Below are 25,515 nucleotides of genomic sequence, written 5' to 3' on the forward strand. Positions count from 1 at the left end.
CTGTGTCTTTTTGTTGGAGAATTTGGTGTATTAGTTTCCTTATGAAAGAGGCTCCAGAGAGCTCCCTGGCCCTTTCAGCCATGTGAGGGTACAGTGAGAAGTCTGTGAGAAGTGGGCACACTCATTCCATCACACTGGCCTCCGCTGCTCTGATTTCCAGACTGCAGAACAGTGAGAAATAAATATTTGTTGTTTATTGTTTGTTGATTATAAGCCACCCAATCTGTGGTATTTTGTGATAGCAACCATAACAGACTAAGATACTTCCCTTTGAATGTAAGCTGTCCTTAGTGACTCTTTTTTTTTTTTCCTGGTTTTATTAAGATATAATAGACATACACCACTGTATAAGTTTAAGGTATATAACATAATGATTTGGCTTGCGTAAGTTGTGAAATTATTACTTCAAGTTTAGTTAACATCTTCTATTGATACAAAAAAGAAAGTATTTTTCCTTCAGTTGAGAACAGATTTATACTCTTTTATATATATCATACAGCAGTATTAACTACAGTCATCATGTTGTATGTTACACCTCTAATATTTATTTATCTCCAAATTGAAAATTTGTACCTTTTGACCACCTTTATCCAATTCCTTCTCCTCCTACCCTTCACTTCTGGTAACCAGAAATCTGATCTCTTTTTCCATGAGTTTGTTTTAAGATTTCACATATAAGTGAGATCATTTTGTATTTGTCTTTCTCTGTCTGACTTCTTTCACCTAACATAATGGCCTCAGGGTCCATTCATGTTGTTGTAAATGTCAAGATTTTCTCCTTTTTATGGCTGAATAATATTCCATTATATATGTATATAATATATATATCACACTTTATCCATTCATCTGGTAATGGACACTTAAGGTTCCATGCCTTCCCTGGTTGTTGTAAACAATGCTTCTGTGAACATGGAGATGGAGATATCTCTTCGACATGGCATAGTGTTTTCACTTCCTTCATATATATATTCCCAGAAGTGGAATTGCTGGATCACATGGTAATTCTATTTTTCACTTTTTGAGGAACCTCCATAGTGTTTTTCACCATGACTGTACCAATTTACAGTTGCACCAAAAGGGCACAAGGATTCCCATTTTTTCTACATCCTTTCCAGTGTTATCTCTTGTCCTTTTGATGCTAGCTGTTTTAAATGGTGTCACATAATGGCTTATTGTGGTTTTGATTTTCATTTCCCTGATGATTAGTGATGTTGAGCATCTGTTGGCCATTCCTATGTCTTCTTTAGAAAAATGTCTATTCAGGTCCTTTGACCATTTTTAAATTGAATTATTTGCTTTCTTATTGAGTTGTATGAGTTCTTTATGTATTTGGGATATTAACCTTGTATCAGATTTTCGGTTTGCAAATATTTTTCCCCATTCTCTAGGTTGTCTTTTCATTTTGTTGATTGTTCCTTTTGCTGTGCAGAAGCTTTTTTGTTTGATATAGTCCGACTTGCTTATTTATTTATTTATATATTTTTTAAAGATTTTATTTATTTATTTGACAGAGAGACAGCGAGAGAAGGAACACAAGCAGGGGGAGTGGGAGAGGGAGAAGCAGGCTTCCCGTGGAGCAGGGAGCCAGATGCGGGGCTCAATCCCAGGACCCTGGGATCATAACCTGAGCTGAAGGCAGATGCTTAACGACTGAGCCACCCAGGCGCCCCCCCCACCTGTTTATTTTGTATTTTGTTGCTTGTACTTAGGTGTCCGATCAAAAAAATCATTGCCAAGACTCATGTCAAAGAACTCTTTTCCTATAGTTTCTTCTAGGAGTTTTATGGTTTCAGGTCTTATATTTAAGTCTTTAATCTGTTTCAAGGTAATTTTTGTGAGCGGTGTAAGATAGAAGTCTAGTTTAATTTTTTTTACATGTGAATATCCAATCTTCCCAGCAGCATTTATTCAAGAGGCTATTTTTTTTCCATTCAGTATTCTTGGATCCCTTGTCAAATATTAGTTGACTGTATATGCATTAGTTTATTTCTGGTCTTTTCACTCTGTTCCATTGGAGTTGAGCGACTTTTAACAAATACATGACTTCCAAGTCTAGCTCATAAAGTATACAATACAGACAGTGTTTGCCTGGTTCTTTCTCTCTCTCTTGCCCTTGGAACTTAGGTAACATTCTAAGGAAGCCAAAAACTAGCCCACAAAGAGAGATGACATGGAGATGTCTATGTGGGAAGGACCTGAGTCACCCAACCACCAGGTAGCATCAACTTCTAGATGTGTGAATGAAGGAACTGTTAGAGGATTCTAGCCCCTAGTCATCAAGTCTTCTACTTGAAACCCCATACATCTTGGAGCAGAGATAAGATGTCATGACTGTGTTGTGTCTAAATTCCTACCCCACAGAATTTATGGGCATAATAAAGGGTTGTTTTATGCTGCTAAATTTGGGGATAATTTGTTTTGCAACCATAGTAACTGGAACAGCCTCCATTCCACTCACAAAGATTCGTGTGGTAATGGCCTAAGAAGGCAACTTAGCCTATGGTACAGAAAATGTGTAATTTCAAGCTATTCTTATTGTGTATCCTTCAATGAGTAGATCTTCATTTCTCAAACTTTATATCTCAAACTCTTTTAAAGAAAAAAGTTCTCACAGCCATTCAGTATTGACTTAAGCTATATATGTTGTCTTAAGTTTGTAAATACTTAAGTACCAGTTATAAACTTCCTATTCTTAGAGCTTTAAGATGACTAAAAAGTAAAAATAAATGCAAGCAAAACTGTAGGAATGGTAGAACTCAAATTTATGACATTAAGAGTTGGATGATGTTTTGCAGAAACTATGTTGCATTAGAGTGAACTTTATAGTAACCATTAATGAAGTGTGGTCTTTTGCATTCCAGTCATGGGATAGAGGACTCCATTTTCCCACAACAGCAGCTCTATAGATTACTTGCCTTTCACCAGGAGCAAATGCATCGTTTATTTATATTTTTTAAGATTTATTTATTTATTTTTATTTATTTATTTATTTATTTTTTAAAGATTTTATTTATTGATTTGAGACCGAGAGAATGAGAGAGAGAGAGCACACGAGAGGGGGGAGGGTCAGAGGGAGAAGCAGACTCTCCGCCAAGCAGGGAGCCCGATGTGGGACTCGATCCCAGGACTCCAGGATCATGACCTGAGCTGAAGGCAGTCGCTTAACCAACTGAGCCACCCAGGCGCCCTAAGATTTATTTATTTTTGAGAGAGAGTGGAGGAGAGGGGCAGAGAGAGTCTCAAGCAAACTCCATGCTGAGCTCAATCCCATGACCCTAAGACCACAACCGAGCAGAAACCGAGTCTGATGCTCAACCAACTGTACCACCCAGGAGCCCCTCAAATGCATCATTTATATATTAAATTTGCCTACCTAGCTTTAGTCATTAAAAGGAATATTGCTTGACATCAATGGCATCATAAATGGTCATCCTGATAATCTAAGATACTTATTAAAAATCAAAATAAAATGCGTGCACAAAATTGGCAGATCCTGAACCTTAGCTTGAAAATCACTAGAGTAGATGGTTCTATATTTAATGAGCCATTTGTTTATCATGCAGAAGTCCTTCAGTGTGGGGGGAAAAGGCAAATTTGGAGGCAGAGGTTATCAGTTTAGAGCAATTGGAATAGGCCAGGTTCAGGATAATGCAAATCTGAAATATGACTGTGGCAGTGGGGAATGCAAGAAGGAGATGTACATGTGAGTTAAATAGATAAACTCAGGATGATTTGATCAGCGATTGGATATGGAGTGTATGGTAGAGGGGTGATTCTAGGATAACTACAAGTTTCTGGTCAAGAGACGAGGCAGTTAGTAAGCCTTTGATCCATGCAGGTTTAATAGAAAAAATTTCGTATCAGTTTTGGACATGTTGAGACCATGGTGCCTGTGACGAATCCAACTGGAGGTATCTAGTAATGTGGCCCAGAAGTGACAGGCTCAGCCCATAGATCTGATCTAGCTCTGCCAACCTCAAAGCCATACTTAGCCATATTTGACATTCATCATAAATAAAGCATGTGTCTCAAAAGAATTGGCAAGTGTTTTGTGTGTGTGTGTCTGTGTGTTTAAGTTTTAAGTGCGGTATAAAAAATTATTCCCCGCCCTTAACTACTTAAGAGTAAGTTGTTGACCTGTTTAGGCTGAATGCAGAATAAAGGAAGCAAAGCCACTTTCTTTTACTCATAAGTGTGAGAGCACTGGAAGGATAGTAGTTTTTGGTCAAAGGATGATACAATAAACTTAATATTTCAGAGGTGCAGAACTCTAGGTGATAAAAATGAACACTGAGATGACAACATGTGCCTAAATTGGAGTGAAGTTGGTCATTAAATTTATTAATTCATTTAATATAAACATACTGGGCACTGGAGAGGCAAAGGTAAATGAGCCACAGTGCTTACTCTTAAGGAACTTAAAGGCTAGAGGGGGAAATCAAGCAAATACATTGTTCTGGGAGAGTACAAAGGAGCATCTAAACCAGCTTTGTCAGGAGGGCAGGTGGAGGGCAGGTCAGGGAGAGCTGCTTGGGGAGGTGGGTAAATCACATTCTGAAGTATGACTAGGAATTAACCATTCTAAGATGAAGAAAAGGCAGTAACATCAAGCAGTATGTGGACAGGCCCCAAGGTGACAGAGGACATAGCCCATCAGGGGACTGCAAATCTTTCAATATAATAAGGGAGCAAGTAAAGATAAGGCTGTAAAACAGGATTCCAGTCATGAAGAGACTTGTATGTTGTGTTAAGGAGTCTGGACTTTACCTTAAGGGCCATGGGAAGTCAATATATTTTAAACAGGTGAGTGACATGATAAGCGTTTTATTTTTTTTAAAGATTTTATTTATTTGATAGAGACAGATAGTGACAGAGATAGCAAGAGAGAACACAAGCAGGGGGAGGGGCAAAAGGAGAGGGAGAAGCCGGCTCCTCGTGGAGCAGGGAGTCCAACGTGGGGCTCAATCCCAGGACCCTGGGATCATGACCTGAGCGAAGACAGATGCTTAACCAACTGAGCCACCCAGGCGCCCCATGATAAGCATTTTAGAAAGATTGCTGTATCTCTGCATATTGAAGGGGAGCAAAAGAACAGAGAAACCAGATAGTTGAAGTAATGTAGGCTAGTAATGTAGGCAAATTAGATAAGAACTGTAGACCGGAGGGAAGTGGGCAAAGTCAAGAAATATGGATTTAATAACTATAGGGTTTGGATGGTTAATTTGAATGTGGAGGTAAAGAAGAAGAAATTAAGCATGATTCTATGTTTCTGACTTGGGAACTAGATAACTTATTTATAAATTATTTTTGAGCCAGCTATCATTCTAAGTACTGGGCTTAAAATAAGTGAACAAGAATAGAGTTTCTGATAGTGTTTACTCTTGAGGGTTACTGGAGAAGTTAAAACAGTAAGCAAGTGAACTAGTTTCAGGTAGTGCTTGGACCAAGGGTGGTGGGAATTGTGCCTATGACTTTGAAACTTTCAAGTCATAGCTGTGGGGCAGAAACTGCTAGTCCTTTGTTACTCTTACGGGCTCCCAGAGGTCTAAGGCATAGTGGTGGGGGAAAGTGCAGAATGACCCAAGAAAAAAAAAAAAAAAAGGCATGAAAATCTTGATTCTCCTCTTTCACTTCCTCAAATCACTTCAACTTTCAGCTGCACTACCTAAAAAATAACATTGGCAAGTTTTTTCTGCCCTTATTTAATGTTCCAAGATAGTTCTGTTAAAATTTTATTTAAAACTTGAGAAAATAAATGTGTTTTTCGATCTTTAGGGTGCTTCCAAAAATTTCATATAATCAAGAAAACTTACATTAGTTATCCAAGCCAAGGACCACAAGTTTTTCTCTATTGTACTTTACTACTTAAGGAACTACTATATTATTTACAATAAATTATCTATTCGACACCTTTAAGGAATAAATTATTTCTTTCATTCAAAACATGTGAGTGCTTTGTTTGAGGGCCTATATTTTAGCTTACAGAATTTTTTTTTAATATCCTAAACCTAATCAACTTTGGATATACCTTTTTAAATGTATGCTTCTCTGGCTTCTTCCAACATACATAGTTTTTAGTAAAATGAATAATTATTATGAGTTGAAATAATTATTAGTCTTGAGGGCTGATTTTGAATTGGTAGGGCTGCCAGCGTGTCATCCTTGTGTAAGCAGACACATTGATGTTTGCAGTATTCAGACTTGTAGACCTGGCATTACCTGTTGGTTGGCAACCACCTTGGGAGCTTCCCAGGTAAAATCTGAAACCGACCCCTCTACTGAGGACAGAGAGAGACTAAAGAAAAAGGCAAGGCACTCCAGGTTAGTAGGAGGCAGTTTTAGTCTGCAAAGGGAACTTACATAGAAAGCTTGTCTTGGGCTGCCGCCCAGCAAGAAGAGTGGATTCCCACACCCACCTGCCAGATCTTAGAAGTTTATATAGAGGCTTTAACTAGGTTCAGTCACATATACCTGCAAGTGTTCTCAACATCACAGCACTATCTCAAGGCTATGTCCTTGGAACATCGTCTAGAGGTGGGAAAAGCAAGTGGAACCCACATTCTAACAGGGGAGGGAGTGAGAAGCCTCTCAGTGCCCAGGTCCCACTCACGGGTCAACTGAGGTTCTTCTCAGTGACCTTCACCAACACTACCAGATGTTTCTACATTAAATGATTCCATTCTGCTGTGTTTTTGAATGTTTGATCTCTTCCCTGATTTTAATTTGCCACTTCTAATCTGTCATGAAGCAGGAACTTGATCACTCTAAGAATCAAAGCCTCTGCTTTCATTATTGTAGTTGGACTTGGATACCTGTTTTTTCAGTCCCTGTTATTTCTGCTTTTCACTCTCCCACCCTAATCTATTTCTTGGTAATTGAGAGGTTTATTATGTTTTTAATGTGGGCAGAATTCTTAAGGAAACATGACACAAAATTAGGTTTTACTTAAAGGAGTGCCTCAAAAGTGATCATCACATAAGCTTTCCATTTCTATAGGTCATGACAGTACCTGTGATTTCATTACACAAACAAAATATTTAAGTGTAATTGGCTTTCTGAGAACTTGAGGCACTTTGTTTACCAAATTACTTTCTTAGACCTAACTCCTAATACTGAAAACATATATAAACAAAACCATGCCATAAGTTTGCAACAGAATGATAGTGCATTTAATCTTCATAAATAGCCACATTTCATCCTCTCGTGAAGAAAGCATTTTAAATAGAAATATATGGCCTGGTATGTTTTTCCTGAAGAGTTTTTACATGCATCAAAGTTACTAAGTAAAAATGCAAACTATTGATTCAAAGACTCAATCTAGTTCAACTAGAAATCAAAGATACATTCTGAAAATATATTCAGGAAATTCAGTTATTTTACTAATGAAAGATATTTGATCTTTAAAAGCAAGCAACTCTATAATTTATGAGAAAACTTAAAAACAGTTAGCTTTTCATTGTGTATAGTGTTTTTCACTTTAAGACACTTAGACTTAAAAGTAGGTGCCAAGGTTGATTTTAGAAAATTCTCAATCTCCAGAATCATTATTATCCTTAGGGAAAGTTACTGAATGACAAATATATTTTTTAGAAATCTTTAGCAGGGGCACCTGGGTGACTCAGTTGATTGAGCATCTGCTTTCAGCTTAGGTCATGATCCCGGGGTCCTGGGATCGAACCCTGCATCGGGCTCTTGCTCAGCAGGCTCCCTTACTCTCCCTCTCTCTCTAGCCCCTACCCCCCCCCCCCCCCCCGCCTTGCACTTGTGTGCTCTCTTGCTCGCTCCCTCTCTCTCAAATAAATAAATAAAATCTTAAAGTCTTAAGCAAAAAACATATGAATCACTGTTTTTTCATAAAAGTGGAAGAAGACTCACATTGGAACACTGTAGTATTCTATGACTATGCTACTGTGATTTATAATACATATATATTTGAGAAAAAAAAGAAACATATATTTGATATTTGTCCTGTTTCTGGCACAGAGTTCCTAAAGCCCTTGGAATTCCCTAAGTGATGAGAGTGATCAAGATGTCTTTTGTTATGTTAATGTGGTCACCTTTGGACTGCACCTAAGGAGGGTGGGTCGTTGCCAAGGGACACCATCTGATTAGTGGAATGGAAATTTCAGTCCCATTCTCCAACTTCCACCCCCTAGGGGGGGAGAAAGGCTGGAAGGTTGAATCAACCACCAATGTTCAATGATTTAATCAACCATACCTATCCAATGAATCCACCATAGAAACTCAAAAGGACAGGGTTCTGAGAGCTTCCAGGCTGGTGAACATGTGGAGATGCAGGAAGAATCACATGCTTGGAGAGGGCTTGAAAATTCTGTACCCTTTCCCCATACTCTGTCCTATGCTTATCTTCTACCTGGCTGTTCCTGAGTTATCTTTTTATAACAAACCAGTGATCTAGTAAGCAAAATATTCCTCTGAGTTTAGTGAGCCACTCTAGCAAATCATTTGAACCCAAGCAGGGGTTTGCAGAAACCTCTGATTTACAGCTGGTGCGTCAGAAATACAGGTAACAGCATCTGAAGTGAAAGCAGTCTTGGGGGACTGAGCCCTATACCTGTGGAATATGATCCTATCTCCAGATAGATAGTATCAGAATTGAGTTTAATTGTAGGACACTCAGCGTCCATGGATTGTTTGGTGATGTGGGGGAATACCCCCACCCACACACTGGAATTGGGCAATAAGAACCCTTCATTGGTGTCAGAAGTGGGATTTCCTAGCTTGGTCCTGGTCATGAAAATGTTTGGAAAGAGAAAAGGTAAAAAAACAGGGCATGAAGAACCTTTGTTTCTCAGGTGACCCTGTGGTCACACAAAGTATGGAGTAGTAACTGTACTATACTAAGTGACTAAGGGTAAAATTTACCAATGGAATCCAGAGGTGGATCCCACTCCTGCAGAGTTGATTCACTGGATGCATAAGGCAATGCAAGCTAATAAGAAAAAGGAGAAATAGCCAGTAAATAACAGAAGTCCAACTGAGTAAATTTGAAGATCTAATTGGCATTATTCGGTATCTCATGAATTCCATTTCTAGAAAATAGAAAGGAGCTCCAAGGACCTGTACCAGATGGAAGGCTTTTATAAGCAGGAAAAGGATGTGGCAGATTACCTCATTGTTGCTGACCAGAAAATTCCAGACTGACGGTTAAGACTGCATTCCTGGAGAAAGTTGAAACTGCACTTAGGTTGGACATTAAGCCTTGGTTATGCAATGTGGGCTTAGTACAAGTGACTCCTTTTTGGGCCTCTTGTTTCTTTTTAATAGTTTTCCCCTTTTGATAAGACTCAGTTTAACTGAGAGATGTGATCAAAATGTAAGGCATTAGCACCCCTCTTAGCTATTGCTTACAGCTTTTCTTGGTTCTTTGTGTGGTGTCCATAGGTCATGGCATTTTTGCTTAATCCCTGTGAGATGCATAGGTGATGGCTTTAGATTCACAGCCTTTAAATTGGTCATTCTCTTCATCCCTTTTCTGATGTCCCAGTGTTAGGGAGATCATTTTCTTCGTTAGCAGCTGTAAACATGCATTTAACTCTTTTGAGAGAATATAATGCACAAGGGAGTTATTTTAATTATAATAAGCAGGGTAATAACGAGTGTTTGGAGTGCACTTTGGAACATGGTACCAAAGACCCAAACCAATCGAAAATAAAGACACTGATGGAGGAGTCACCCTAGTGCCTTCTTGCTCAGTGATCTTCTGTAACTGAGTTTCAACTTCCCCAGAAGTGTTAATGCAGGTGCAGCAGGTGATGTTGGCCACAGAACAGACACTTCTTTGTTCAACTAAAAGATATTAAGACTATCCTATCTCCATCAAAAACTAATGATGTAATGTATGGTGATTAACATAACAATAAAAAAAGATGAAAAAAAAGACAAAAAAATAAAAACTAGGGGGGAAAAAAAAAGACTATCCTATCTCCAAGAACAACTTTTGGCCAGAGAGTCTAAAGATTTTTGTTGGGCATCTGTTGTCTTGTCAGTGGATTCTACAATATCTTAGAGTTAAAAAGAGGTTTCTAATCATAGGCTCATTTACTCCTAACCATGGAAGTAGGGCCTTGCTAAAGGAAGTGAATTCTGAATCATGAAAGCTCCTGGTAATTCCTTTCTTTTCTTCTTTTGTTTTTTGTTACATTTTTATTTTTTATCATTTTGTTTTATCATAAGTGTACTTTTTAATCTTCATCCCCTGTCTCCCCCATCCTCCCACCCACCTCCCTTTAGTAACCATCAGTTTGTTCTCTATAGTTAAGAGTCTGTTTCTTGATTTGTCTCTTTTTTCCTTTGCTCATTTTGTTTCCTAAATTCCACATATGGGTGACATCATATTATATTTGTTTTTCTCTGACTTATTTCACTTCACATTATACTCTCTAGCTCTATCCATGTTGTTACAGATGGCAAGATTTCATCCTTTTTATGGCTAAATAATATTCCATGGTGTGTGTGTGTGTGTGTGTGTGTGTCACATCTTCTTTACCCATTCATCTATTGATGGACACCTGGGCTGCTTCCATAGTTTGGCTATTAAATAATGCAATAAACAGGGGTGCATGTCTCCATTTGAATTAGTGTTTTTGTATTTAGGGGAATAAATACCCAGTAGTGTGATTACTGGATCATAGGATAGTTCTATTTTTAACTTTTTGAGTAATCTCCATACTGTTTTCCGTAATGGCTGCACCAGTTTGCCTTATCACCAACTGTGCAAGAGGTTTCCCCTTTCTCCACAAATTTGTCAACACTTATTCTTTCTGTGTTTTTGATTTTAGCCATTTTAACAGGTGTAAGATAATATTTCATTATAGGGTTTTTTGTTTTTTTTTGGTTTTTAATATTTCTCTGATGATGAGTGATGTTGAGCATCTTTTCGTGAGTCTGTTAGCCATCTGGCTTCTTTGGAGAAATGTCTCTTCATATCTTCTGCCCATTTTTTAGTTGTTTTTTTGCATATTGAGTTGTAGGAGTTCTTTATTTTTTAAGATTTTATTTATTTGAGAGAGCGCACAAGCAAGGGGAGTAACAGGCAGAGGGAGAGAGAGAAGCAGGCTTCCCGCTGAGCAGAGAACCTGACATGGGACTCAAACCCAGGACCCTGGGATCATGACTGGAGCCGAAGGCAGACACTTAACCAACTGAGCCACCCAGGTGCCCCGTTGTATGAGTTCTTTATATATTTTGGATACTAACCCTTTATCAGATATGTCACTTGCAAATGTCTTCTCCCATTCCATAGGTTCCCTTTTAGGTTGATTGTTTACTTTGCTGTGCAGAAGCTTTTTAGTTTGATGTGGTCCCAAGAGTTTACTTTTGCTTTTATTTCCCTTGCCTCAGGAGACATATCTAGAAAAATGTTGCTATGGCCAATGTCAGAGATTGCTGCCTGTGCTTTCTTCAAGGATTTTTCTGGTTTCAGGTCTCACGTTTAGGTCTTTAATCCATTTTGAGTTTATTTTTGTGTATGGTGAGAGTGGTCCAGTTTCAGTCTTTTGCATGTGGCTGTCCAGTTTTCCCAACACCATTTGTTAAAGAGACTGAGTTTTTCCCTTTGGATATTCTTTCCTGCTTTGTCAAAGATTAATTAACCATATAATTGTGGGTTAATTTCTGCTCTAGTCTAAGGATCTATGTTTCTATTTTTTGTGCCAGTAACATACTGCTTGAATTACTGCTGCTTTGTAATATAACTTGAAATCTGGAATTGTGATACCTCCAGTTTTGTTTTTCTTTTTCAAGATTGCTTTAGCTATTTGGGGTCTTTTGTGGTTTCATACAACTTTTAGGATTGTTTGTTTTAGTTCTGTGAAAAATGCTTTGGTATTTTGATAGGTATTGCATCAAATGTGTAGCTTGCTTTGGGTGGTAGACATTTTAACAATGTTCTTCCAGTCCGTGAGCATGGAATCTCTTTCCATTTCTTTGCATCATCTTGAATTTCTTTCATCAGTGTTTTATAGTTTTTAGAGTACAGGTCTTTCACCTCTTTGGTTAAGTTTATTACTAGATATTGTTTTGGTGTAAATGGGATTGTTTTCTTTTTTCGTGGGGGTATTGGTTTCTTAATTTCACCTTCTGCACAAGAGCAGGGGGAGGGAGAAGTGTTAAACACTTAACCAACTGAGCCACCCAGGCGCCCCCAATTTTTTTTAAAGCTTTATTTTTGGGGGGCACCTGCGTGGCTCAGTCGTTAAGCGTCTGCCTTCGGCTCAGGTCCTGATCTCAGGGTCCTGGGATTGAGCTCCGCATCAGGCTCTCTGCTCAACGGGAAGCCTGCTTCTCCCTCTCCCTCTGCTACTCCCCCTGCTTGTGCTCCCTCTCTCACTGTCTATCAAATAAATAAATAAAATCTTTAAAAAATATAAAGCTTTATTTTTTTTTCTTTTTATAAAGATCTTACTTATTTACTTGAGAGAGAGAGAGAACAAGAAGAGGGGAGAAGAGAGAGGGAGAAGCGGACTCCCTGCTGAGTAAGGAGCCTGACATGGGGCTCAATCCCAAGATTCTGGGATCATGACCCAAACCTAAGGCAGATGCTTAACTGACTGAGCCACCCAGGCGCCCCCACCCCCGATTTTTTAATTATATTGTTGGATTTGGTTTGCTAATATTTTGTGAAAACTTTTGCATCTATTCATGAGAGATATTGGCCTATAGTTCTCCTCCTTTTTTGTGGTGTCTTTATCAGGTTTTGGTATCAGGGTGATACTGGCCTCATACAATGAATTTTGAAGTTCTCCTTCCTTTTGTATTTTTTGGAGTAGATTAAGAAAAATGGGTATAAACTCTTTTTTAAATGTTTGGTAGCATTTGCCTGTGAAGCTTCTGGTCCTGGACTTTTGTTTTTTGGGAGTTTTTTGATTACTGATCTAATTTCATTGCTGGTGATTGGTCTGTTCAAATTTTCTATTTCTTACTGCTTTAGTTTTGGTAGGTTGTATTTTTCTGGGAATTCATCCATTTCTTCTAAGTTGTCCAGTTGGCATGTAGGTTTTCATAATATTCTCTTATAACTGTATTTCTATGGTGTTGATTGTTATTTCTCCTCTTTCATTAGTAATTTTGTTTATTTCAGTCCTTTTTTTTTTTCTTTATGAGTCTTGCTATAGGTTTATTAATTTTATTGGCCTGTTCAAAGAACAGCTCCTGGTTTCATTGATCAGTGTTCTGTTGTTTTTTGTTTAATTTTTGCTCCAGTCTTTAGTATTTCCTTACTTTTGCTCAGTTTGGGTTTTGTTTGTTGTTCTTGTAGCTTCTTTAGGTGTATGGTTAGGTTGTTTGAGATTTTTTTTTTTTTTTTTTTTTTTTTTTTGCTTCTTGAGGTAGGCCTGTGTTGCTATGGACTTCCCTTTTAGAACCACTTTCATTGTGTGCCAAAGGTTTTGAACCATTGTTTTCATTTTCATTCATTTCCATGTATTTTTTTCTTTTATTTTCCAATTGACCCATTCATTGTAACATGCTGTTTAACCTCCATTTATTTGTGGTCTTCCAGATTTTTTTCTTGTGGTTGACTTCTAGTTTCATAGTGTTATGGTCAGAAAAGATGCATCGTATGACTTCGACCTTCTTGAATTTTTTGAGGCTGCTTTTGTGGCCTAATATGTAATCTGTTCTGGAGAATGTTTCATGTGCACTTGAAAAGAATGTATATTCTGTTGTAGGATGGAATGTTCTGAATATATCTGTTAAATCCATCTAGTCCAGTGTATCATTCACAGCCATTGTTTCCTTGTTGATTTTCTGCTTAGGTGATTTGTCCATTGATGTAAGTGAGGTGTTAAGTCCCCTACTACTATTGTATTATTATCAATTAGTTCCTTTATGTTTGTTATTAGCTGTTTTTATGTATTTGGGTGCTCCCATGTGGGGTGCATAAATATTTACAATTGTTATATCTTCTTGTTGGATTGTCCCCTTTATTATATAATGTCCTTCTTTGTCTCTTGTTACAGTGTTTGGGTTTTGTTTTGTTTTATTTTATTTTTGTTTTTTTGTTTTTAGAACAGGAGAGGGAGAGAGAATCTCAATCAGGCTCTATGCCTAGCACAGAGCCCAATGCAGGGCTCAATTCCACAACCCTAAGATCATGACCTGAGCTGAAATCAAGAGTCAGACGCTTAACTGACTGAGCCACCCTGGTGCTCCAATTTACGGTCTTTGTTTTAGTCTATTTTGTTTGATATAAGTATTGTTACTCTGGCTTTCTTTTGACATCCATTTGTGTAATAAATGTTTCTTCATCCCTTCACTTTCAGTCTGCAGGTGTCTTTCGGTCTAAAATGAGTCTCTTATAGGCAACATATAGATGGGTCTTGTTTTTTTATCCATTCTATCACCTTATGTCTTTTGAGTGGAGTATTTAGTATATTTACATTTGAACTAAAATTATTGACAGATATGTATTTATTGCTATTTATTTATTGCTTGTTTTGTTGTTTCTGAAGACTTACTCTGATCCTTTATTGTCTTTCACTCTTTCATGGTTTGCTGGTTTTCTTTATTGATATATTTGGATTTCTATTTATTCCTTGCATATTTATTAATGGTTTTTGATTTGTGGTTACTATTAGGTTTGCATATAACATATTCTGCATGCAGCAGTCTATATTAAGTTGATGGTGTTTAAGTTTAAACTCATTCTTTACTCCTCTCCTCCCCATACTTGTTTTAGGTATATGCTGTCATATTTCATATCCCTTTTTTTTTTTTTACGAGTTCCTTGACTGATTTTTTTTTTAACAGAAATAGTCATTTTTACTGCTTTTGTTTTTCCTACCTTCATACTATCTTTTTTTTTTTTCTTTTTCTTTTTGGTCTTTCTGTTCCACTTGAAGAGTCCCCTTTAATATTTCTTGCAAGGCTGGTTTAGTGGTCATGAAGTCCTTTAGTTTTTGTTTGTCTGAAAAACTCTATCTCTTCTTCTATTCTGAATGAAAGCCTTGCTGGATAGAGTATTCTTGGCTGCAGGTTTTTCCCTTTCAGCATTTTGAATATATCAAGCCACTCCTTTCTGGCTTGGAAAGTTTCTGCCGATAGCCTTATGATATTTCCTTTGTATGTAACTGTCTTCTTTTGTCTTCCTGCTTTTTGTTTGTTTAAAGTTTTATTTAAATTCTAGTTAGTTAACATGTAGTGTAATATTAGTTTCAAGGGCTGAATTTGCGATTCATCGCTAAGTAACACCCAGTGCTCATCACAGCAGGTGCCCTCCTTAATACCCATCACCCATTTAGCCCATTCCCTCTGCCCTCCTTCCCTCCAGCAACCTTCAATTTGTTCTCTATAGTTAAGAGTCTGTCTTGATGCTTTTAATATTTTTTCTTTATCACTATATTTTGCTATTTTAATTACAATATGTTTTGGTGTGGGTCTGCTTCTCTTGATTTTGTTGGGGGTTCTGTGTGCCTCCTGTGTCTGGATATTTGTTTCCTTCCCCCGATTAAGGAAGTTTTCAGCTATTATTTCTTCAGATAAATTCTCTGCCTCCTTTTCTCCCTCTTCTGGGACTCCTATAAAACAAATGTTATTATGTTTGATGGAGTCACTGAGCTCCCTAAGTTTATTCTTGTTGTGCCTAATTCTTTTTCTCTCCTTTGTTCAGCTTGACTATTTTCCATTACTCTTTCTTCTAGGTCATTAATTTATTTCTTCTTCCAGCCTGCTATTCATTTCATCAAGCGTGTTTCTCATTTTGTTTATTGAGCCCTTTATCTCTGCTATGTTATTCCTTATTTCTATGCAATGGTCTCACTAATGTCTTCCACTCTTTTCTCAAGTCCATTGAGTATCCTTAACGATCATTGCTTTAAATTCTCCATTAGAAGTGGCGCCTGGGTGGCTCAGTCAGCTGAGCGTCCAACTCTTGGTTTTGGCTCAGGTCATGATCTTGGGGTCATGAGATTGAGCCCCATGTCAGGCTCCCCACTCAGTGGGGAGTCTTGAGATTCTCTACTTTTCCCTCTCCTTCTGCCCCTCTCCCACAAGCATGCTTGCACACTCGTGTGCTCTCTCTCTCTCTCTCTCAAATCTTTAAAAAAATAAGTAAATAAATTCTCCATCAGGCATGTTACTTACATCTGTTTCACTTATATCTCTGGCTGTGGCCTTGTCTTGTTCTTTCATTTGGGACAAACTCCTCTGTCTTCTCATTTTGTCTAAGTTTGTGCCTGTTTCTCTGTGTTAGGAAAGCTCCATCTCCAGTTCTTGAGGATAAAGGCTTTATGAAGAAGAGGGCCTATAGTGCCCTGCAGTGAAGTGTCCCCTGTTCCCCAGGGACTGGCACTTCCTGGAGTGTCTCCAGTGTGTGCTGCACTGGCTGCTTTATCCTTCAGGCCAGTCATCTGCAGAGGCTCTCTGCCTGTTGAGGGCATTTGGTTTCTGGTCTGAATGTGGTACATATTAACTAGATGTGCTCTGGTCTGCTTGTGAAATGAGACCTGTCACTGCCACCAGAACCAAGGCCTCGAAAAACTCCCAAGTTGGGAGACCCAATATTAGTAGGGGTTTGGATTGGTCTTCTGTGGTAGGGGACCTGCCAAGCTGGGACTGAGGCAAGCATGACTAGGAAGGGCAGCTCCACTACAGCATGGGGGGAGGGGCTTGGTGCAAGCAAATTAGGTGGCAAGTGTCCACGCTCTGCTGGTTTCCACAGGTGGCTCTGTTCTTACGCTGAGGGGTGGGGGAGGAAATGGCATCTGCCTGTTCCTTTGTTCCAGGAGGGGTCTTTCTGTGAATGCTGCTTCTTTGGGACACACTCTGAGATGAGCAGATAACCTCCCCACTGTGTGCCCCAGGCGCTCTTCAGATTGCTGTTTCCATGCTGTGTGTCTGCAGGCTCTTTGCCCTGCCTCTTCTCCAAGAGGAACCCCAATGTCCTCCAAGCTCTCCCAGACCTTTAAAGCATGCTGACCTTTAAAACTCCAGGCTTTAAGGCTTGCTGGTTTCAAGAACTCACAAAATTCAGGCCCTCTCATTTTCTAAGCCAGTTGCTATGGGGATTCATTTTTCCCGTGTTCTCCCCTGTGTGTGAGTCTGTCTCTCACCCTTCTCTGTGACTGCGGATCTCTCCCCACTGCAGCAGCCACAATCTGTTTCTTTCCCAGACCACATCCCCACCTTCTGCCTTCTTCGATGTGGCCTCTTTAACTTTAGTTGTGGAGTTTGTTCTGCCAGTCTTCAAATTATTTCTGGGGTATTTAGGATGATTTGATAGTTATCTAGTTGTATTCATGGGATGAGGTGAGCCTGGGGTGGTCCTTGCAGCCACCATCTTCTCTGTCCCCTTTATTATTATATACTGTCCTTCTTTGTGTCTTGTTACAGTCTTTGTTTTAAAGTCTGTTTTGTCCAATATAAGTATTGCTACCTTGACTTTCTTTTGGCATCCATTTGCATGATAAATGTTTCTTCATTCCCTCACTTTCCATCTGCAGGTGTCTTTCAGTCTAAAATGAGCGCCTAGGTTGCTGAGTTGGTTAAGCATCCGACTCTTGATTTCAGCTCAGCTCATAATCTCAGGGTCGTGAGATCAAGCCCTGCGTCAGGCTCCACTCTAGGTATGGAGCCTTCCTAAGATTCTCTCCCTCCCCACCCATCCCTCTGTCTTTTTTTTTTTTTTAAGATTTTATTTATTTGTTTGACAGAGAGAGACACAGCAAGAAAGGGAACACAAGCAGGGGGAGTGGGAGAGGGAGAAGCAGGCTTCCCATGGAGCAGGGAGCCTGATGTGGGGCTTGATCCCAGGACCCTGGGATCATGACCTGAGCTGAAGGCAGATGTTTAACGACTGAGCCACCCAGGTGCCCCTCCATCTCTCTTTCTAAAAATAAAATAAAATGAGTCTCTTGCAAGCAGCATATAGAGGAGTCTTTTTTTTTAAGACATCCCCCATGTTGTCACCCTATGTCTTTTTACCACTCACAGTATTTATTGATTGATATGTATTTATTGCCATTTTGTTACTTGTTTTGTGGTTGTTTCTAAAGATTTTTTTCCTGATCCTTTCTTGTTCACTTTCATGCTTTGTTGGCTTTCTTTAGTGATATACTTGGATCCCCATCTCTCTATTCTTTATGTATATATTATTGGCTTTTGATTTATGGTTACCATTAGGCTTGTATATAACATCTGCATATAGCAGTCTATATTAACTTAATGGTCACTTAAGTTTGAACCCATTCTTTACTCTTCTCCCTCTCATGTTTTAGATATATGGTGTTGTAGTTTACATCCTTTTATTTTATGAGTTCTTTTACTGATTTTTTAACAGAAATATTCATTTTTATTGCTTTTATGTTTTTTCATATTTTCACTTACAGTCTTTCCTTTCCACTGAGAGTCCCCTTTAATATTTCTTGCAGGGCTAGTTTAATGGTCATGAACTCCTTTAGTTTCTGTTTGTCTGAGAAACTCATCTCTCTTTCTATTCTGAATGAAACTATTCTTGGCTGCAGGTTTTTCCCTTTCAGCACTTTCAATATATCATGCCACTCCCTTCTGGCCTACAGTTTTTGCTGAAAAATCCACTGATGGGGTTTCCCTGGTATGTAACTGTTTTCTTTTTTCTTGGTGCTTTAAAAATTTTTTGTTGCTACTTTTTGCTATTTTAATTACTCTCTGTCTTGGTTTGGAGCTCTTTTGGGGGGATCTCTTTGCCTCCTGGATCTGGATCTGTTCCCTTCCCCAGATTAGGGACGTTTTTGGCTATTATTTTTTCAAATAAATTTCCTGCCCCTTTATCCCTGTCTTCTTCTGTTGAGATCCCTGCAATGCAGATGTTACTATGCCTGATGGAGGCTCTGAGTTCCCTAAGACTAGTCTTATTTTGCATAATTTTCTTTCCTCTCCTTTGCTCTGCTTGGTTGCTTTCCATTACTGTGTCTTCCAGGTCATTAATTCGTTTCTTTGCTTCTTCTGTCTTGCTGTTCATTCCATCAAGTGTATTTTTTAATTTCACTTATTGTGTTCTTGATCTCCAATTGGTTCTTTTTTTCCTCTGTGTTAAGAGTCCCACTGATGTCCTCCACTCTCTTCTACAGTCCAGTGAGCATTTTTATGGTCATTACTTTAAATTCTCTATCAGGCATATTACTTATATCTGTTTCACCTTGGTCTCTTGTTGTGATTTGGTCCTATTCTTTCATTTGGGAGATGTTTCTCCGTCTCATTTTGCCTGGCTTTCTGCATCTGTTTCTCTGTGTTGGGAAAATCAGCCACTTCTCTTGTTCTTAACAATAATATCTTTATAAAGAAGAGGTCCTGTAGTGCCCTGCAGTGCAATGGCCCTGTTCCCCAGGGCCTGGCACTTCAGTGGGTGTCTCCTATGTGTTGTATGTGCTCTGCTGTTGTCTTGGCCTCTTTTTCTCTTCAGTTGTCTACAGAGGTTTTCTTTGCCTGTTGTGGGCAGCAAGGTGTGTGGTGGTCTGCCTGCAAAATGAGAACTGTCCCCACCATTGCCAGAAGTGAGGTCCCTCAAATCTGTCAGGTCAGGAGATGTGGTGCTGGCAGGGTTTACCCTGGTCTTCTGGAGGAGGAGCCCACAGTGCTGGGACTCAGGCAAGTGTGACTGGGAAGAATGATTCCAAGGAAGCAGTGGAAGGCAGGGGCTTCGTACAAGCAAGTTAGGTAACCAGTGTTGGCACTGCACTGGTTTCCACAGGTGGATGTTTATGCTGGGTGATAGGGAAGGGAAATGGCACCTGCCAACTTCTTTCTTCCTGGAGGGGGTCTTTGTGATCTCTCTCTCTGGCCATACTCTGAGATGAACAAATCATTCTTCCTCCCATCTGCCCCTGGCATATTTCAAACTGTTGGTTCTATGCTCTATCTACATGGGCTATTTGCCTTTAAGGGCAGGGACTTGGCTTCCTAATGCCTTCCAGGCTCTCCCAGAGCTGAGCCTGCTGATTTTTAAAATTCCAGGCTTTAAGTCCCACTTGTTTTTGAAAACTCATGAAATTCAGCACCTCTCACTTTCAAAGTTCTATACTACGGAGAGTCATCTTCCCCCTCCGTGGGCTCCCTGGTGTGGAAGTCTGTTTTCTGTCCTTCTCCATGCCACTAGCTCCCTCCCTACTGTAGATGGCCATGATCCACTTTGTTCCCAGACTGCATCTTCACCCTTCCTATCTTCTTCAATATGGCCTCTTCCCTGCCTTTTAGTTGTGGAGTTTGTTCTGCTAATTTTTGCATTGTTTCCTGAGTTATTTATACTGATATGGGTGTCATCTAGTTGTATCTGTGGGAAGAGGTGAGCTTAGGGTCCTATTCTGCCATCTTCCCAGCCAACCTGGTACTTCCTTTCTAATTTGACAGTGTAAATTCAGGGGAGTTGACCAATGAGGTGTAACAGGGGCATAATTGAATAACCTAAGAGGCATTGTCTTGTTATGCAACAGCCATCTAGGTATTCATAGACCCAAGGAGAATGATAACCACTACAAAGAAATTCTGTTGGGCAAACCACTTCCACCAAGGTGGCACTGTTAATGGATTCATTCACAAGGATTGTTGCATTTTCCCATTCAAACCAGGGATCAGTTAGGTTTTCTACTAGAAATAAAAAGTTGTTCTAGGGATGCCTGGGTAGCTCAGTCGGTTAAGCGTGTGCCTTCGGCTCAGGTCGTGATCCTGGGGTCCTGGGATCAAGTTCTGCATCGGGCTCCTTGCTCAGCAGGGAGCCTGTTTCTCCCTCTGCTTGCCACTCCCCTCCTTATGCACGCTCTCTCCCTCCCTATTTCTCTCTCTATGACAAATAAGTCTTTAAAAAAAAAAAAAGTTCTAGCATGGTGATTAACATGACATAATAAAATAAAATAAAAAATATTTTAAAAAGTTCTAAATTCCAGAGGTTACCCCCCTTAGCAATGGCCTAGGAGATATAGACAATGATAAGAGATATCTTTTCAGGTCAGTACCAGAGTAAAGGAAGGAACATATGTTTAGTTAAAGTATGAAGTCTTGGGGTGCCTGGGTGGCTCAGTTGTTTAAGCATCCAACTCTTGATTTAAAAAAAAAAAATATGAAGTCTTGATCTGGTGTCTCAGGAGGAAGCAGTCTACCTCCCTGTCAGCTACTTCTCTTCCAAGTCAATTTGATTTGGAGATCTCCAGCTTTTGCACAGGACCAGATATCCAGATGAGATGTGTATCCAGGGTTCAAGTGCCTAAAGTTTTATTGTCATCTGGGTAGTGAGAAGGACCTGGTATGTCCCTTCCGAGAAGATTCAAGGGCAGTCTTTGTTCTTAGCAATTGCAAATCAGGAAGGTGAAAGGAAAATTGGAAACATAAGTTTGGTGAGTCTTGGTAGCCAGATATTTGAGGACGCTAGAATTCAGGATCCAGTTCAATTTACAGGTATGTAACAGAAGGTCAAAGACAATTAACAGGCTCATAATCTAATATAGACAAAGATGCAAATAAAATTTTTGTCTCTGCTGTTGCCCCTGTTTTTGTTTTTTTACCAAAGATAATCATCATAAAACTAACTTGTTTGCATTAACCTTGGCCTGATTGTTTATAGAAGTACAGTAGGAATAGTGATTGACCATATAAGCTCTTTCTAACACTGCTTTGCTGGAACCTCTAAGCAAGGTACACAGGTATATTTTCCAGCAGGCTTTATTGGCTCCATAAAGTCAACCTTAGTTCCCCAAAATTGGTCATGTCTGAGTCTATACCCATCTCTCTCACATATGACATTCCAGTTAAAGCCTTGGTAACAAAACCAGTGTTTCCGATTGTGTCCTGTTACAAGAGCAGATTCTTATTGAACTTACATAACTCTTTTGCCAGGAAAAGAACACTCAAGGTTTTCCAAATTCCAGAAGGATCAGGGAGGTAGTAAACGTGAATGTTTCATCTTTGTTTACAAAGGTATGTTTTTACCAAATTGTTGCATGTCATTAATAGCTTAACAGAAAAAGTTTTCTTTTTCTGGAAGGAGCACTTTAAAGAACTGGCAGCCTTTCAGACAAAAAGTCATAAAAATTGTAATTACCCTCTTAAGTTATTTCAGGCCCAGGTAATTCTTATTCTTGAATCCACTTTTTCAGTTAGTTCTGGAAATTCTTACCCCATTTAGGTTTATAATCTCGACGTTATCAGAAACATGTACTTGTCAAAAATCCTGTCCTTCTTCTTGAAGATAAAGTACTTTTACAAGAACGCTTTTACAAAGCATCAGAGAAAAATAACTGTAAATGACAAAAATGATAAAAATGCCCATTGTTAAAGATCTAATGAGAGTTCATTATAATGGAATCAACAAGGAAATTTGGTTATTTCTGTAACAGAAAGCATTTTAAGATAAAAAGTAGAATTATGTCTAATAATCATTATACCAGGACATGTCAGATTTCTAGGAATTTCACATAATTTTAGAACACCTATTAATAATATATCTACACAAATATCATCTAGGAAGGTTTGGCATTACTTATTTGACAATGCTTCCCATGTAACTTAACATCGCAAGCCTAATTAGTTTAACATCTCTTTTTTTTGTAAGGAGAGTGAACAAATCTAATGAGATGTTTCAGTACTCTTTGGAAATTCCAAAATTAGTTTGAGGTCAAAAAAACTACTTAAAATTTGATGCGGGGAAGTTTGTCAGATATATCAAAGGATTTTAGGATACTTGGTCAAATAGCATAGGTCACTGTGAAACAATACTTAGTTATCCATTTAATGGTAGTGACAAAGATTTCACAGGCAAATATAGAAAGTTAAATAGTTGTTAAAAAAAAAAAACACAAAAACCCTTAGCTCTTTTAATAGTGTAGATACAACTTTGTTAAATAATCAAAGACCTGATAATAAAAATAACATGAAGCATGGGAGATGATTTTGCTAAAACACAAAATTTTTACTTTCTAGGCAGATTACTTAAAAAAATAAAAGCCTTTACAATCTTTTTTTTTTTTAAAGATTTTATTTATTTATTTGACAGAGAGAGACACAGTGAGAGAGGGAACACAAGCAGGGGGAGTGGGAGAGGGAGAAGCTGGCTCTCCGCTGAACAGGGAGCTCGATGCAGGACTTGATGCAGGGCTCGATCCCAGGACCCTGGGATCATGACCTGAGCTGAAGGCAGATGCTTAACGACTGAGCCACCCAGGCGCCCAACCTTTACAATCTCTTATCAAGAGCAGACCAATAGTCCAAGAAGACTTTGTCTTTTTAAGAGCGAGAAAAACCAAATTTTGTACCAGCTTACTTTTGATATTGAAACTCATTCACTTAATTAAATTCATTTCAGTTGTAGCCAGTCCTGACCACACATATAATTTCTTTTCTTTATTATTTCTAGTAGTTTTAATTACATGAGAATTTTCACCCTAAAAATCCTTAATTTTAGTGAAAATAAAGAAGTAATCACTTGGGAACTTTTAGCATTTTGTGGCTTGGCAAATATATAAATACTCTTTAGTTTTTGAAAACATACTTTTCAGTATTTTATTTGGAAAAGATCTGGACATTTAATGAATTTAAGTTAGCAAAATTTTGTTTTCAGTTTACCCAAAAGATTTGGGAAAACTACTTACAACTACTTACACCTACAACCTTTTGGTCCTACTTACTTTACTTGTTCTTAATAATTATATTTAGGTTATCCACTAAAACTTGATGAGACATTACACGAAGTCAGCCATGTTCCCAAGCTATTTTTCTTCTTTTTCTTTTTTTTTTTTTAATTTAAGTAGGCTCCACACCCAGCATGGAGCTCAACGTGGGGCTTGCATGACTCTGAGATCAAGAACTCAGCTAATATCAAGAGTGGGACACGACCAACTGTGCCACCCAGGCACCCCCTAAGCTATTTTTCTTGCTGACAAATTTCATGAGAGATAACAAGAATGTATTTGACCAGTAAACCCAGTTAGAATAGAAGTTGTATGTCTGCATTACATTTAATGCTGGTAACTCTGAAGACATGCCTATTTTAATTAAACCAAACTTAAACCAGCTTTTATTTGCCAAAGATTACCCCAGATCACGTGAACCTGAAAAATTGTTGGGTGACTTCCTGTTATATTTTTGAGAATTTTTATGAGTACTTAATTCATATAAGCACTTGATTTTCTTTAAGCCAATTAATTTTGGCAATATCATCCAGAGGTAGAAAATACCACATCCGTAACGTATATATGGATACATGCAAATATAGTCAGACACAGAGACCTTATAGCTTCTGTACACTTGAGATTTTCTATTAGCCCAAGTTCCAAATGGCCTTTCCTTCTTTTGTTGTTCTTCTGATAAGAATTACCTCCCTAAAGGGGTGCCTGGGTGGCTCAGTCAGCTATGCCTCTGCCTTCAGCTCAGGTCATGATCTCAGGGTCCTGGGATCAAGCTCTGAATCAGGCTCTCTGCTCAGTGGGGAGTCTGCTTCTCCCTCTCCCTCTGTTCCTGCCCCCTGCTTGTGCTTGCTCTCTCTCTCAAATAAATAAAAAATATTTTTTAAAAAATTACCTCCCTAAAAAATAAAAATCAGAATTACCTCCCTGAAGTTTGTACTTGAACATTTGCATCTCAAAGGCACAGGGAAGAATGCAAGTTACAAGCCCTATAAGATAAATAGGGGAGAATTGGGGGTTGGTTAAAAAAAAAAGGAATAGGTGAACTTTGAACTGCCTCTAGAGCTGCATTTCTAGTTTTGCAAGGATTATAGGATAAATATAGTTGCTTATAATTCTTCAAAGAATTGGGTTGAAACTTATAGGTTGATCCACCCGTCTAACTACTTTATCTTCAATTAGCTTAGGAGAAGGCCTAAAAAAAAAAAAAAAAAAAAACTCATATCAGGCTCTGAATATCACTTTCTAGTTTACCCAGTTTTTGATTGTAGAGCTACTTAAAAATTTCTTTTAGGTATCTTACCAGTTTTCAGTCAGGACAAACGATATTTCTAGTAGTATTGACAACTCCTTGGACTTAAGAGGCATCCCCAAAGAGGGTGTAGAAGATATTTTCTTTTCCTTTCTCTACCTTATACTATAGCCAGAGAATTGGGAGAGCTGACTCTGGTAAGAATTCTTACCCTTAGCCAGCTTCTGCTAGTTTTCCCAGGATCCCATTTGTAGGTTCTGAGTGGACTTTAAAGTGGATAGCTTCCGTATTTATCAGAATTTGGCAGTTTTCATTAATTTTTAATTTTAGTTTTACTTAGGCTGTTGGAGGGATTTTTCTGATAAACTGCTACATTATTCCCCTAGAGTCCCATCAACTGTGTGGTGGTGAGGGGGGGCGCTCCTTCGAAGGTAGATATGGGCCATTAACTAGGTGGTTTTGATGCAGACAGGCTGGGTTGAGGACCAGAAGAGGGTCCTGTAGGATGAGCCAGCAGGGTCCTTGGCTTCATGCAGGATGGGAATCAAACGTGAGCCAGCAGAAGGTAAGACTAGTTTATTGAAGATACAGAGAGAGCATATATAGACAGAGTGTTTGGCAGACTCAGGAAAAAGAGAATGGGTCTTGTCTTTGCTT

General features: G+C 38.7%; 1 protein-coding gene across 1 annotated transcript in view; it reads left to right on the plus strand.

Moving 5' to 3' along the window:
- LOC118356896 (synaptojanin-1-like) overlaps nt 1–22,029 on the plus strand; it is a 30,397-nt gene extending 8,368 nt beyond the window's left edge. Inside the window, exon 3 of the mRNA XM_035727074.1 lies at nt 21,823–22,029. Within this exon, the coding sequence (XP_035582967.1) occupies nt 21,823–21,944 (122 nt within the window). The 3' untranslated portion in view covers nt 21,945–22,029. The remainder of the gene's footprint in view (nt 1–21,822) is intronic.
- Nucleotides 22,030–25,515: the final 3,486 nt, after the last annotated feature.

This window comes from Zalophus californianus, chromosome 4 (genome assembly GCF_009762305.2).
Source record: "Zalophus californianus isolate mZalCal1 chromosome 4, mZalCal1.pri.v2, whole genome shotgun sequence".
NCBI lineage: Eukaryota > Metazoa > Chordata > Mammalia > Carnivora > Otariidae > Zalophus > Zalophus californianus.